The sequence below is a fragment of the Fusarium solani genome, assembly GCF_023522795.1.
Source record: "Fusarium solani strain SB1 chromosome Unknown bctg00000010, whole genome shotgun sequence".
Taxonomy (NCBI): Eukaryota; Fungi; Ascomycota; class Sordariomycetes; order Hypocreales; family Nectriaceae; genus Fusarium; species Fusarium solani.
The window spans coordinates 67,505-80,471 of NW_027072147.1; the positions used below are offsets into that span (position 1 = coordinate 67,505).

The 12,967-nt window shown below is 51.3% G+C and overlaps 5 protein-coding genes across 5 annotated transcripts; 2 read left to right on the top strand and 3 right to left on the bottom strand.

The window, feature by feature from the left end:
- Positions 1-372: 372 nt before the first annotated feature.
- MRS44_014064 (uncharacterized protein) lies at positions 373-1,185 on the bottom strand (the record flags this gene model as incomplete). The annotated part of the gene is made up of 1 exon (XM_046272958.2): positions 373-1,185. One exon carries the CDS (start codon positions 1,183-1,185, stop codon positions 373-375), a length of 813 nt encoding a protein of 270 aa, XP_046128912.2.
- A 1,372-nt stretch (positions 1,186-2,557) lies between these two features.
- Positions 2,558-3,563, top strand: MRS44_014065 (uncharacterized protein; the record flags this gene model as incomplete). Its single annotated transcript, XM_046282310.2, has 2 exons — positions 2,558-3,423; positions 3,506-3,563. The coding sequence occupies 2 exons, from the start codon at positions 2,558-2,560 to the stop codon at positions 3,561-3,563; spliced, it is 924 nt and encodes a 307-aa protein (XP_046128913.2).
- A 1,981-nt stretch (positions 3,564-5,544) lies between these two features.
- MRS44_014066 (uncharacterized protein) lies at positions 5,545-7,303 on the bottom strand (the record flags this gene model as incomplete). The annotated part of the gene is made up of 6 exons (XM_065618255.1): positions 5,545-6,132; positions 6,215-6,522; positions 6,585-6,897; positions 6,957-7,011; positions 7,069-7,136; positions 7,292-7,303. The coding sequence occupies 6 exons, from the start codon at positions 7,301-7,303 to the stop codon at positions 5,545-5,547; spliced, it is 1,344 nt and encodes a 447-aa protein (XP_065474327.1).
- Positions 7,304-8,521: 1,218 nt separating this feature from the next.
- On the top strand, positions 8,522-10,370 carry MRS44_014067 (uncharacterized protein; the record flags this gene model as incomplete). Its single annotated transcript, XM_065618256.1, has 7 exons — positions 8,522-8,528; positions 8,653-8,928; positions 8,980-9,425; positions 9,506-9,882; positions 9,967-10,094; positions 10,152-10,237; positions 10,293-10,370. 7 exons carry the CDS (start codon positions 8,522-8,524, stop codon positions 10,368-10,370), a joined length of 1,398 nt encoding a protein of 465 aa, XP_065474328.1.
- A 218-nt stretch (positions 10,371-10,588) lies between these two features.
- Positions 10,589-11,647, bottom strand: MRS44_014068 (uncharacterized protein; the record flags this gene model as incomplete). Its single annotated transcript, XM_065618257.1, has 3 exons — positions 10,589-11,259; positions 11,299-11,517; positions 11,590-11,647. The coding sequence occupies 3 exons, from the start codon at positions 11,645-11,647 to the stop codon at positions 10,589-10,591; spliced, it is 948 nt and encodes a 315-aa protein (XP_065474329.1).
- Between the last annotated feature and the right edge of the window lie 1,320 nt (positions 11,648-12,967).

The following is a 12,967-nucleotide window of genomic DNA, read 5'->3' on the forward strand; positions in this document are numbered from 1 at the left end:
AACCAGCTGGCTGCTGAGACCCCTATGCAGCGTGATGGAACTGATCGTGTAATCTTACTATGGTTTTGCTGAGGATCCTGGCTTCGATGCTTAACATGAGCGCCGTGTAATCTGTATAGAGAAGAGCTATAGAAATAATGAAATTGAATTCAAGGTCACAAATATAAGGGTAAGAGATTTACTGCGTAATCTTGAGTATACAACGGAGTTCTCAATCCAGTCTTGGCAACGCATCCCGCGACACTGCCCCGCCAAACCTCCCCAGGTCAACAGGGGAGGTTGATGTTGTATTGTCCCAACTGGTAACGTTGATGTAAACTCCTAACTGGGACCCTTGACCAAATCGCCCTTTGCAATAATCAATAAGGTATGCTAGGGATAGTGGAGATCCTCTGCCTGGGGGTAACCGTTTCCGTAGTTTTGCGATTCCAACTCCATAGACTGAATATACAGCTGTGCCTCGTTTTCAATATAATTCTGTATTAGGGTGCAGTTGCAACCCGTGTGCTGCAACAGTTGCATCTTGAGGTGGAGAAGCTCTTCATTCAGGTCATCCACGCAGCTGGTCAGCGTTCTATGGCGTTGCTCTATCGCCTCTTCGTCGGACTGGAGCCTCGCAAGATCCTTCTTCTTTCTTGTGCGAAACTTGTTGGCAGCGACACGGTTTCTCTCTCGCACTTTCTTTATTTTCGCGTCTTGTTTGCGAATACCGGCGCCGCTGCTCATGCCCATCTCATTTGCGTGAGAATGAATCCCTCTCCTGCTCGGGTCATCGTTGTTTTCTCCTCCTCTGGAATCGAGACTAGCGGGCTCAGGGGCTGCGCGCTCACTAAGCTGCGTCTTACGTTTTCGTCCAGGCTTTTTGGGTGGCTCTTGTGACGACTGGAGCGAAGGAGTCACGGTCGAAGGTGGTTCGTCAGGGACCGTTACCAGGCGCTCGGATGATAGAGCATGGTTCTTGACGGTGGCCCCGTAGAATACAGAGTGGTCGTGGAGAAGACGGGCTTGCCTGTATGAGGCAGTGAAGTCAACATCATCCCGAAAAGCGCCCAGGAAGGGTCGTCGGTCAATCCACTCCGAACCCTCCCATCGCGGGTGGGACGGAACGGCCGCGCTGCCTACAGTGAGCTCGTCTCCAATAGCCTCGTTCGGGGTGTAGCCGTGCAGCAGTGTCACCCCTTCCATATACGGAAAGGAGTTCGTGAGAGTATCTGCTTGAGAATGTCAGGCCATACTGCTTATGCATGGTTGTAGAATAAACCTACCGTAGCTCATTTATCTGCTGAGGCTTGTAGCACTGGCGGAAGGATGCTCCGATAGACGGCAGTGGCTTGTTGGATGGATCAACAAATGTAGAGACGATCGTCTAGTAACTCTTGGTAACCTGGTAAAAAGCTAAGAACCTTGAGTTGGAGGCCAGTTTTGCTGGAGGTTGATGCAGGGTGGAATGAAAGTTGTTATTCCTGGATCTCTGGGGCCACCCACCAAAGCCTGTACCTAAAGGAGGCGAGTTAGTCTAAGGTAGCGGGAAACGCATTGCAAGTCGACGAGTTCTTGCGCACTGCAGGTCGGTGTGGCCCGACGCTCGCCCCTCGCTGGAACACAACATCCACATCTGCACCGGAGTGTTCGCCGGCCTCTGCGATTGGGCCAAATGCCCGGACCGCATCCGGACCCCTGGCTGGTCACTGGAGGCGAGGGAGGCCTGACGCGCTATGACGCGTCGTGCCGCTTTTTTTTCTAGAAAGCTCAACGCTTCTTACTAAGATCAGCCGCAAAAATTCGATCGTCGCACCGAGGATACCGAGGGGGAGAGTGGCTTGTTGTTTTATCTGGGCGGGTCCGTTCTGATCCAGGCTTAATGTACAGGCCGTTGATCGAGATGGTCGGGGTTTGCAAGTACAAGGATCAGAGTTACCTTTGAGACTGGTCAAGGATCAGAAAGTGGAAGGCAGATGCTTTGTTTCCCTAGGGTCGATGCTGGCTTTCCCAAATACTTGCGGCGCATTGGGCCCTCATGTTATTCTTGGCGGCGAATCTCATCTCACAACGTGCGGCTATCATCCTCCGGCTTGAATTTCACTCTTACAAGAGACAGTTACGAGAACATGCTGGCTTTTAAAGCTGCTCGCTTAGAATGATGATGATCAATAGCTTTGAGACAGCCAGACCCGTCATCACCCACACATCCATTTGAATCAGTTTTATCTACTTGTGGTTGTCACACCACTTCGCACTTGACGTCAGTATTAGGATGGGCTATATTATCTTCAACGCCGCAGGCCTTTCCAAGACAGTCACTTTAAAACCCTTTATCCACTTACTGGCCTCCGTCTTCCCTTGCTACCGAAATCATAGCTTCAGCTCCGACATTTCTAGCATCAGCTACCACTCCGTAGACGGCTTGAGAATACGCCAACTGTTTCAGTCCACCATGGCTGTACTACCACGAGCTTTCCTCTTTCCGAGCGGTCGTTTGCTTAGATATAGCTCTCGCACATTTCTGCTACCTCTTAGTTGTCACAGCAGGCTTAGTTTGCCATCAACCCGTCGTTCAATGTCCTCCTACCTCGTGAGCCCGAGGGAGCTACGCAATGCCATGAAGATGAATCCACTATCCGACATCTCCCTCGAGCCACAAGTTATTCCCTTATGCGCCTCCTGGTTTCCAGTCGATGACAATGAGGGTCGCACCGGTATCCAGACCTTCCGTCAGAAACGGATCCCGAAAGCTCGATTCTTAGACCTCGATAAGGTTATCGACACGCACTCCCCTTTTCCTCATCTGCTACCCAGCGCCGTGGACTTCGCCGCCTCCATGAGCGGGTTGGGCATCCGTAAGGAGGACATTCTAGTAGTATATGATACAAAGGAGCTGGGCATCTTCTCGGCACCGAGGGTAGGGTGGATGTTGAAGACTTTTGGCCACCCGAAGGTGCACATCCTCAATAACTTCCGGCTGTGGGTGGAACAAGGCCTTCCGACAGAACAAGGGGAGATACACAGCTTCAAGCATTGTACCTACCCGGTTCCTAAGATAGACGAAGGGAAAATCGCCAGCTACGAGGAAGTTCGCGAAGCAGTCATGGACCATAACAAGGAGGGTAGAGAGGGGATACAGGTTCTGGATTCGCGATCCAGCGACGACTTCAGCGGAAAGTATGCGGGACCACGACCAGGCTCACCGTCAGGACACATGCCCGGCTCGATAAATATTCCATACGACTTAGTGCTGGATCCGAAAACGAAAGCATTCTTGCCATCTGATCAACTTGTGAAACTATTCAAAACGAAAGGTGTGGATCCCCACAAGCCGATTATCTCGAGCGGAACAAGCATCACAGCGTATGTGATTGAAACAGCGCTGAATGAAGCACAATTCGGCTCTTCCGATTCACGCAAGGTTTACGATGGAAGTTGGAGGTCAGTTTCTAACCTCTACTGCTCGCGCCTTCTACCATGTTTTCCTTGGTGACTGTTAAAGACGTGACTGACTATCTCATAGTGAATGGACGCAAAGAGTACGGGCATCGGATTATTTGGTTCGGAAGACAAATCCTTGATGGAAAGCATGGAGAGATCGTTTGTTTTATCGACTGGAGACATGGGCTCGAGGACTTGGTCGAAAGTATGGCAAGAGCTTCGTTCCTGGTGGGAAGGAGATGGGAGGTGGTGGGAACCACGGATTTATTCAATTTGGAAGGCACAACCCTTCTGAATGCCCTCACTTGGTCATTGGCCAGGGCCCCACAGGATCTTAACCAATGAGGAGATGTGTTGGAATTAGACAAGGATCATGATCCTCGTGAACGAGTTCACGATGCTAGTGAACGCTACACCACAACTAGCGGCAGGCAGCAGGCTACTGCCTATGATATCGGCAGATTGAACATAGGTATAAGAAACCGACCTTCGTCGGTCCCTTAGGTAGAAAGCAGCGCAATTCAATCATCTCTTCTGACCGCACCCTTTCTTGCACACATCAAACTTCTGACAATGTCTTCTCAAGTTCTCGTCGGTAGCTTCCGCTGGTTGGCACTAGTTTTGCTCCTTCAATCAACACAACATGCACATTCCAACAGGTTATGAGCTCGGAAAAGCCACTACCGTATCGACTCGACAAATTGATAAAACCTGGTGGGTCTTGATACCCTTGCTAGCCTCTGTTTTCAGGCTCTTGATTTGCTATTTCGCAGGAGAGGCTCTCACTGGCAGCTCGCGAAGCGGCAGCGGCGTTGAACTTATGGGGCCATAACCAACCAATAACTCACGATCAGGGCTTGACCAGGGTGTCAAGACCCACCAAGTTTTATCGATTTGTCGAGTCGATACGGTATGTAGCTAAGTATCCTCCTAATCATGACTGTAATATAACTTGAGGTCTAATCGCCTCCTTCTACTATGTCATAGATGCTTATTACACCTTGCCTGAATTTTCACCGAATACTGCTAGCTGCCTTATTTAGGAATCAAGCGCTTGATTTTGCACACCTCCCGGCCTCAACCGTCACCAGCCTCTCGACGAAAATCTTTGCGCAAAATTTCACCCTAGACACGGCCTTACAATGGCCTGACACGACTATAATTTGAGAGCTCGACCGCTCTAGAAACAGACCTTGTTTTGTTTCCTCCACAAGCAAAGTTTCACCCCATCATGTCGCTGAACTTGACGAACGTTCCTTTGTTGAATTCCGTTGATGGATCGCATAGGGCCTTTGACACCTTCTATCATCGAGTGGTACTCTCTAGGTCTTGAGTACTAAGAACAAAAGAAATTCAACAGCCACGTGTTCGCGCACAGCTATCTAAGCTCATATCGTTAGAATTGGAGTCCTTGATGCGATAGGCCGGATGTGAAACCGGATACATGACCCTAAGATACGGGCCGAGTTTCACATCCAGTCGCACGTCTCACTGAAACATAGTAGAACCTGGTGGTGATATACGACACGATCTGTTTCATCTAAGTCTGATACCGTAGGTCATACAGTCCGTGTGCTAGAGCGGCCTCAGTGATACGATGTGACACCTACCCTGATACTACTTCCCCACGGTACCTCTACCAAACTTGTCCGCCCGGAGCCGTATGTATTCCGGAACTGGTCCTGGAGAAAACAAGTACGGGTACTGTCAAACGCCGGCCATGAGCATCCTGGTAGTCCTCAATACGTCGGCGATTGAAGAGCAGTGGGCGCGGAGAGAATGAAGTGTTTGGAAATTACGGGGGTACCTGGCATCTCCACGTATGTCGGCGATAGCGTAGTGGAGTTGTGTGTATAAGGCTACTACTATTTTACATGTGAGCATTCGTCCTTGATAAACCGAATCTACGGGTCACACCTGCCGCGCTGCGAGGGAATGATTAAAGTGTCTGAGTGCATCCCCCAAGGACTGTGTGACCATTGTGATAAACTCTATGTACCGTTATGACATGATCGTGGATTCGCATCTTAGAAAATTGTTTGGCTGGCGATGGCTGCCAATTGAAGGGTAAGTGCAAGCTATTAGAAGCCAGGTGCTGTCCGACCACAAGCTTACTATGAACTAAGCGTGGACCTCGGCAGGGATTTCCTCCTCGCCATAAACCTCCTCGCTATAGACGTCGTCGTCGTCGATGGCTGCATCCTGATACTGCTGGTACTCCGACACCAGGTCATTCATATTGGACTCGGCTTCCGTAAATTCCATCTCGTCCATGCCTTCTCCAGTATACCAGTGCAAGAAGGCCTTGCGGCGGAACATAGCGGTGAACTGCTGGCCGACGCGCTTAAAGATCTCCTGGATGGCGGTCGAGTTGCCAACAAAGGTGGACGACATCTTCAGTCCCTGCGGCGGGACAGAGCATAGAGTTGTCTGCACGTTGTTGGGAATCCATTCAACAAAGTAAGCCGAGTTCTTCTGCTGGACCTTGTGCATCTGATCCTCCACCTCCTTCGCAGATACCTTTCCGCGAAAGATAGCAGAGCAGGTCAGGTAGCGACCATTTCGGAAATCAGAGCTGGCCATCATGTTCTTGGGGTCAAACATCTGCTGGGTAAGCTCGGGGACAGAGACTGCGCTGAACGAGTGCGAGCCACGGCTAGTGAGGGGCGCAAAGCCAACCATGAAGAAGTGCAGGCGAGGGAAGGGAACCTAGATGAGAAGAGGGGAAATGCTTAGCCATAACGTTCTTCGATGACAGTGATATGGGTCTGGATGAGAGGAATCTTCCTACCATGTTAACGGCCATCTTGCGAAGGTCAGAGTTTAGCTGTCCGGGAAAGCGCAGCGAAGTTGACACGCCGGACATGACGGTTGACACGAGGCGGTTAAGGTCGCCATATGAAGGATTCGACGGCTTCAAGGTACGCTTGCAAATATCATACAGAGCCTCGTTATCGATACAGAAAGTCGCATCTGAGTTGTCAAGCAGCTGGTGGACCGAGAGCGTGGCATTATACGGCTCCACGACGGTATCGGATACCTTGGGAGATGGTACTACACTGAAGGTAGCCATCATACGATCCGGGAACTCTAAGTAGGCTGTTAGAACCGTGAGAGACAATGCATCGAAATGTGCATCACATCAGTGATATCAATCTCACCCTCACGAATCTTGGAAATCAGCAGTGTGCCCATGCCGGAGCCCGTGCCGCCGCCGAGCGAGTGGGTCATTTGAAAGCCTTGGAGAGAGTCGCAGCCTTCGGCCTCGCGACGGACCACGTCCAGCACCTGATCAACCAACTCGGCGCCCTCGGTGTAGTGGCCCTTAGCCCAGTTATTGCCGGCGCTCGAGTGCCCAAAGACGAAGTTGTCGGGACGGAAAAGCTGGCCAAACGGACCGGAGCGCACCGCGTCCATCGTGCCAGGTTCTAGGTCAACGAGCACGGCGCGCGGCACGTACTTGTTGCTGGATGTCTATGCGAGCTCGATTAGAGACCGAGGATAGTTTGAAGGGGTCACGCAATATCGCACACCTCGTTGAAATAGACGTTCATGCGCGCGAGCTGGAGATCGGAGGTTCCATTATACCTAGATTGATGCGTGAGGAGGAGGGATGTTGGGTGGCGATTCGAATGTATTGCCTACACGCCACTGCTATCCAGACCATGCTCGCCCGAAATGGTCTGCCAGAAGGCAGAGCCGACTTGGTTGCCCTATTGAGGTTGGCACACGGCATGAGAAAAAAACGCACATGTAACAAGAAGGGCGTGATACTCACACATTGGCCAGCTTGTAGATGCACCTATAGAGAAGAGGGAGCTCAAAATTAGTTTGTAGAGCTTCCAAGGCGGATTGGAAGCGGACTCACAATCTCACGCATGGTGAGCTCAATTCAGCAGTTGTGGTTATTAGGCGCCGATGAGATAAGTCTATTCAGCGTGTGAGAACCAAAGACAACGTTGAAGTGGTGGGAAGGCGGAGTTGACAGTGAAAGGCGTGACGACTGGTACGTAACAAGTAAGCATACAGCCCTGATATGGCAGTATCCAAGGAGACCATACACTCCATAAGCATATCTGGTTTATGAGCATACTGCCTCGAAACTCTGATGACGTCATAAAACGATGGCACGTTCGTTACGGTTCCCAAATTGTCGAGGGGGTGCAACCTTGTTCCTCAAGTCCTGGCCTTAGATCACCACTACGCGTAAATATTTCTTATACTAAAGCTCGTACCCATTTATAATTCCGGATCAGTCCTAAATAAATAAATCATTTTTCGCTATGGAAGACACTAAACTTCTGTTGGCGAGCGCCGTCATTTTAGATGATATTTAACGTCCATTTATCCCCATCCACGTCCAGGAGCTAGGTTCCGGCACGACGTCCGTGCCGATGGCAGCGTTGCTCATAGTATTCAGCGAGTAGTCTCGATGAGGCCTCGATATTGAAACGGGTGTTAGTCGCTACCAGAGTCAGGGCTTAGTAACTGGTGGCCCCCTTTCTACTGCAAAATTCTTTTAATAACATCTAAAGGACATGCTACAATGTTTGATGCTATTCCGGCACCTGCACCCGTGAGAGTTTGAATCGTCTGAATGGACCATCGTGCCGTGATGAGCTCCAGATAGGCCATTGATTCTTGGGAATAGCGCCCGTGACGGAAAGAATGGGGGGCAATACTGTTCGTTTCTACAGAGTCGAGATATGGCATTGTTAGTGGAACTACAATGACAGGGTTGTTTATTAATGTGCAGCTTGTTTATACCATGGCGGCAGCAGAAATGATGACGTGGCCGGTGACAAGCCTCACATGTGGCAGTCTTGCTTCCAGCAACGTAATAACCTTTGAGGGGCGCAGAGGTTGTCTGCCTTGTCTACTTGTCCAGGATTGGGCCAAGTTTTGCTGTACAGGTGACTTGGGTGGCGGAAGCACACATGCGAGCTCGATGCTGCACCCAATCTCCGATGGAGACTTGGCGGCGTTTCTGCCATCCGTGTTTTTGGCGCTTCGATATATAATATGAGCAAGACGCCAGTGAGCGCTTGACCTAGCACTCCATTGAATAATTCTTTTGGTCTTAAGACTGTGACAAACCATGATTGGTAAGCAATAACCTCATTCCATCTCCACCGCATTAAAACCTTAGATTCCACTGCGCTTCTATCAATTGAAACTCGCGCCCGAGCCGCATATGCCGTCGCTAGCTAACCTTTTCCGCGTACGCAGCCTACCCAGCCTTTCGCAAGCAGGTCCGTCGCACTTGGTCAGGCAGAAACTCCGGCCGAAGGGTCAACCGCATCTACAGCGACGATGAAGCCGCCAACCCGGGGCTCTACCACGAGGGATCGCCGTTGCTTAGCGTACCACCCGTGAATGAGGAGCGCCATGGATTCATGAGGCGCTTATTTGACGGCACAAGCACTCCTGGCACAGACAGCCCGAATTGTCTGAACAAATGGCCAGCAAATGCTTTCCATGTCACCAAGGTTACGCTGATGAGCAGTAAGCATGTCTCTGCTGATTGATTGAACTACGACTGAATTGATGCGATAGACTACGTCAACATCCTGCTCCCATTTGTGCCACTAGGTATCATTGCCGGCGTGCTTGGTTGGAGCCCTGCGGCCGTGTTCTCGCTGAACTTCATCGCCATTATTCCCCTGGCAGCGGTGTTATCCTTCGCTACGGAAGAGATTTCCATCCCACTGGGCGAGACATTAGGAGGGCTGCTGAATGCCACTTTTGGCAACGCAGTTGAGCTCATTGTGAGTATCGTCGCCCTGAAGAAGAACGAAATCGAAGTCGTGCAATCGTCAATGCTTGGCTCTATTCTATCCAATCTTCTTCTTGTCATGGGCAGTAGCTTTCTGCTCGGCGGCCTTGTCAACATGAAGGATGATTCAGGCAACGGCACCGAGCAGACCTTCACCAGTGCGATGGCACAAACGACATGCTCCTTGTTAGCGCTGTCAGCCGCCTCAATGATCATTCCCGCTACTGTGAGCAGCCTCCCGGAGGCCATTCCACAAAACATTGTGCCACAATTAGCATCAGGAAGAAGACTAACCTCGATATGCAGCTCTACAGCATCCTCAACAGCTCGGATCAGCACGGTAAAGCCGAAACCATCCTTTGGCACTCGCGGGGGACGGCCATCATCCTTCTTATCCTGTACGCCATGTATCTGTGCTTCCAGCTGCGGACGCACAAGAATCTATTCAGCGAGGGGACTGGTCAAACGTACTCCGTTGATGAGGGAGAGGACGAGCCCGAATCAGTAATGAGTCCTTGGTCTGCTGCAGCGGTACTGATTGCCGTGACCGTTGTTATCTCCTTCTGTGCAGACTACCTGGTTGGCAGCATCGACAGCATCGCCAAAAACGCGCACACCAGCAAGAACTTTATTGGCTTGATCCTGATCCCCATTGTCGGCAACGCGGCCGAGCACGCCACGGCGTGTGTGATGGCCGTAAGGAATAAAATGGATTTGGTGAGTGATAACCTGCTTCTTTACGTTGTTGTCTTATTGTGAACTGACAGGTTGCGTGAAAACAAGGCCACGGGTGTTGCAATCGGATCCAGCATCCAGATTGCGCTGCTGGTTACGCCGTTGCTGGTTGTCTTGGGCTGGGCACTGAATGTGCCGATGAGTCTGAACTTCAATATGCGTGAGTTATTATGAGGATGTAAGCGACTTTCAACACGCTTGCTGATGCTTGGTGCAGTTGAGACAATTATATTCGCTGTATCTGTTTTAGTCGTGACGGGCACGGTGCAGGATGGGAAATCTAACTATCTGGAGGGAGCCATGGTGAGTTTATGTTTCCCAGCCCTTCTATACGTACAGCGTACTAATCACACTGCAGCTTGTGGGGCTCTACATTATCATCGCTTTGACATTCTGGGCTATCCCCAATGGAGTTTTGGGAAAAGCTATGGGTTGATTGCCGGGTTGCGATGTGCTGAAGGTTTGAAAGTTACGCGACCTAGGAAGTGAACTCAGTATCGACCTTGGAACTTTTGAATAACCTTGATGTTTTCATTAACAGCCTTCTTTCATAAAAATGAAATAGTTTTGCAATTCGGGTAACGTGCTCCATAGGCGAGTGGGCCACTCTCTACCACACACGAAGCAATTATTCCCAATTACCGCATCACAACACTAAAAACTAACTACGATTACATCGGAATTTTGCGAATCAGACAATTCTATAGCTTCTTGACAAGTGCGGGAATTGTGGCGAGGCTTGCCGCAAGTACCACAGCCTCGCGCCTTCATCCGAGGCCTCTTGGCACTCCCACTTTTCTGCTGGTAGAGTGGCGGCTCTCGTGGCCGTCGAGGATCAACAGCTGATAAGTGCCCTTCGTACGATACGCTCTGTTGTAATGACCCAGTCGGTCGGGAGATCGCTCTCGGTGTCCAGTTGGCCAAGTGGTACCGGGCTGCCAGTATGAATGGTGGGATAGCCCAGCCTTGAGCATTCACTCCTTGGATCACCGTTGCCCACTCACGGTTGCCAGGCTGGGCCAATTTGTCCTTGCTACGGCCGTCCGAAGTAGTGACGACCATACATGCAAAGATCATGCCCATCATAAACCCGGTCTCGTCGAAGTTGTAGGTATCCTCGTCCGGTATGCCATACTTGGCTTTGACATTTTGTACGAGTGTAAACCACTCGCCAATGTCTTTGGGATCTTCACATTTAGCTCGCTGGTAGTCGTATTTGCGAGAAAACCGAGTACGGAGCTCTGGCCGGCGCCTGACGAAGCTGGAAGCCCAGTTCTTGCCAACGCCCGACGCGTCGCGTGCACGTAGTAATTGGTTGGCCATATCTTTCACATCACGTAGTCTGGGCGGAAAAGATCGCTAACATAGCTCGAGTATGTACTGTACAATAGCATCCTCTTCTAATTCGGTTAGCTTACGCGAGTTGGGCAAAGTATCGCGTCGTGCAGGTCGGCCATCACGTCGGCGGGCCAGGGTTGTCCGAGGGACGTTGTAGACTTTTGCAGCCGCTCGAATGGTCAGCTTTTTGTTGGTTTTCATAGCCTTGAGGGTTAATGTAACCGTAGATTCAGCTGGAAGTAAATCTAGGGCTTGATGTAGAGAAACTTGGTGTCAAACGCGAAAGAAGCATGACGCGGCAGAAGTGGCCCACTCACCCGGGTGGCCCACTCGCTGCGCGTCCCATTTCGTACACCGGAATAGAAAATGTTCCATCGTTTCTGCTGCTCCAATGCTGTGCAGGTAGCTGTTGATCCTAACCATCCCCGTGCGAGGCTGCGAGCACTCTATCCTGCTACGGCCCACCGACAACCCTGGGCGCGACCCCAGTTCCGGCTTCCCGTTACCGCGAGTCGTCTCCGAAACGCGGCCGACCATGTCTTGCAGATCGGAGACGCCGTGCGACCGCCACGCCGGCGCGATCACCTGCATTCCGTCTACTAACCAAACCAGCTTCCACTATATGATGTTCGGTCGCGGTGCGCTGTGTCATCGGGGGCTCATCGTCGGTGGCGGGCTTTGCTCCTCGCGCCGCACCCTCGACATATGTGCGGGTGGTTCGGGCTTTCTGTGGTCTCTCCCTTAACAGATCCGACAACCTCCTGCTCCCGTTAGTCTTAACAACTTCTATTACGACCAGACAGAGCACTTAGGCTTCTCCTGCGCCATTGGGCCGCCGTCGCTTCAACCCCTCTTGGGCCACCTCACGGGTCGATCTCTCAGAGCCAGATTAGTTTGAGGGTGCCCTGTCTCGTTGCACTGAACAGTTCCGAGTCGGGTGGTTTTCTTATGCCAGTATCCCTCTTGCAGCTTGTTCGCGTCGCGTACGATGTGTGGGTGAGTGGTCAACTTGAGCGATTTTCGCGGCCCTGAAGCGACGCGACATCATCGCGTGCCATTCGACCACGACCTCGCCCAGACCGACTCTGCAAACGCATCGCAGCTATTGACACCGAACACCACGAGAAGGTCGGCTGCCTTCGTCCTACTGCTCTTTCAAGCAGCATCCAGCGTGCTCACTGGAGGCTTTGCCAAGTTCCTCAGTCAGGTCCAATCGAACCCCGCTCAGCAACCGGCCTTTACTTCTATGACGAACTTTCTACGTCACCCTCTCCTTTTTAGAAGGATGCGATATCGTTTTTTATTGGGCGATTGGCACCCAAGCTGACTAATAACCCTGGCTGGGTGATGATATGAACAGTTATTCAATGTAACAGCCAATTTCTTCCTCGGCTTAAACTACAAAACTCCCCCCCCCCCACCCTAGCAATATCCAAGAGATACCGCCAGCTGCTCCCTGGTCCCAGTTCAGACAGTACTCCTTCTTCTAGATCACACCCATCTGGTTCATCTTCCACGAGCGATGAGCCACTCAAACGACAACGGATTGGAACCCAACTCGCGTGCAATGCGTGCCGCCGTAGAAAAAGTCGTGTAAGTGGCTTCTCTTTCAGTCACCCGCATTGCTTCCTTAACTTTGGGCACCTAGTGTGACGGACAGCGGCCTAGTTGCGAGGCTTGTCGACGACGAGGTGA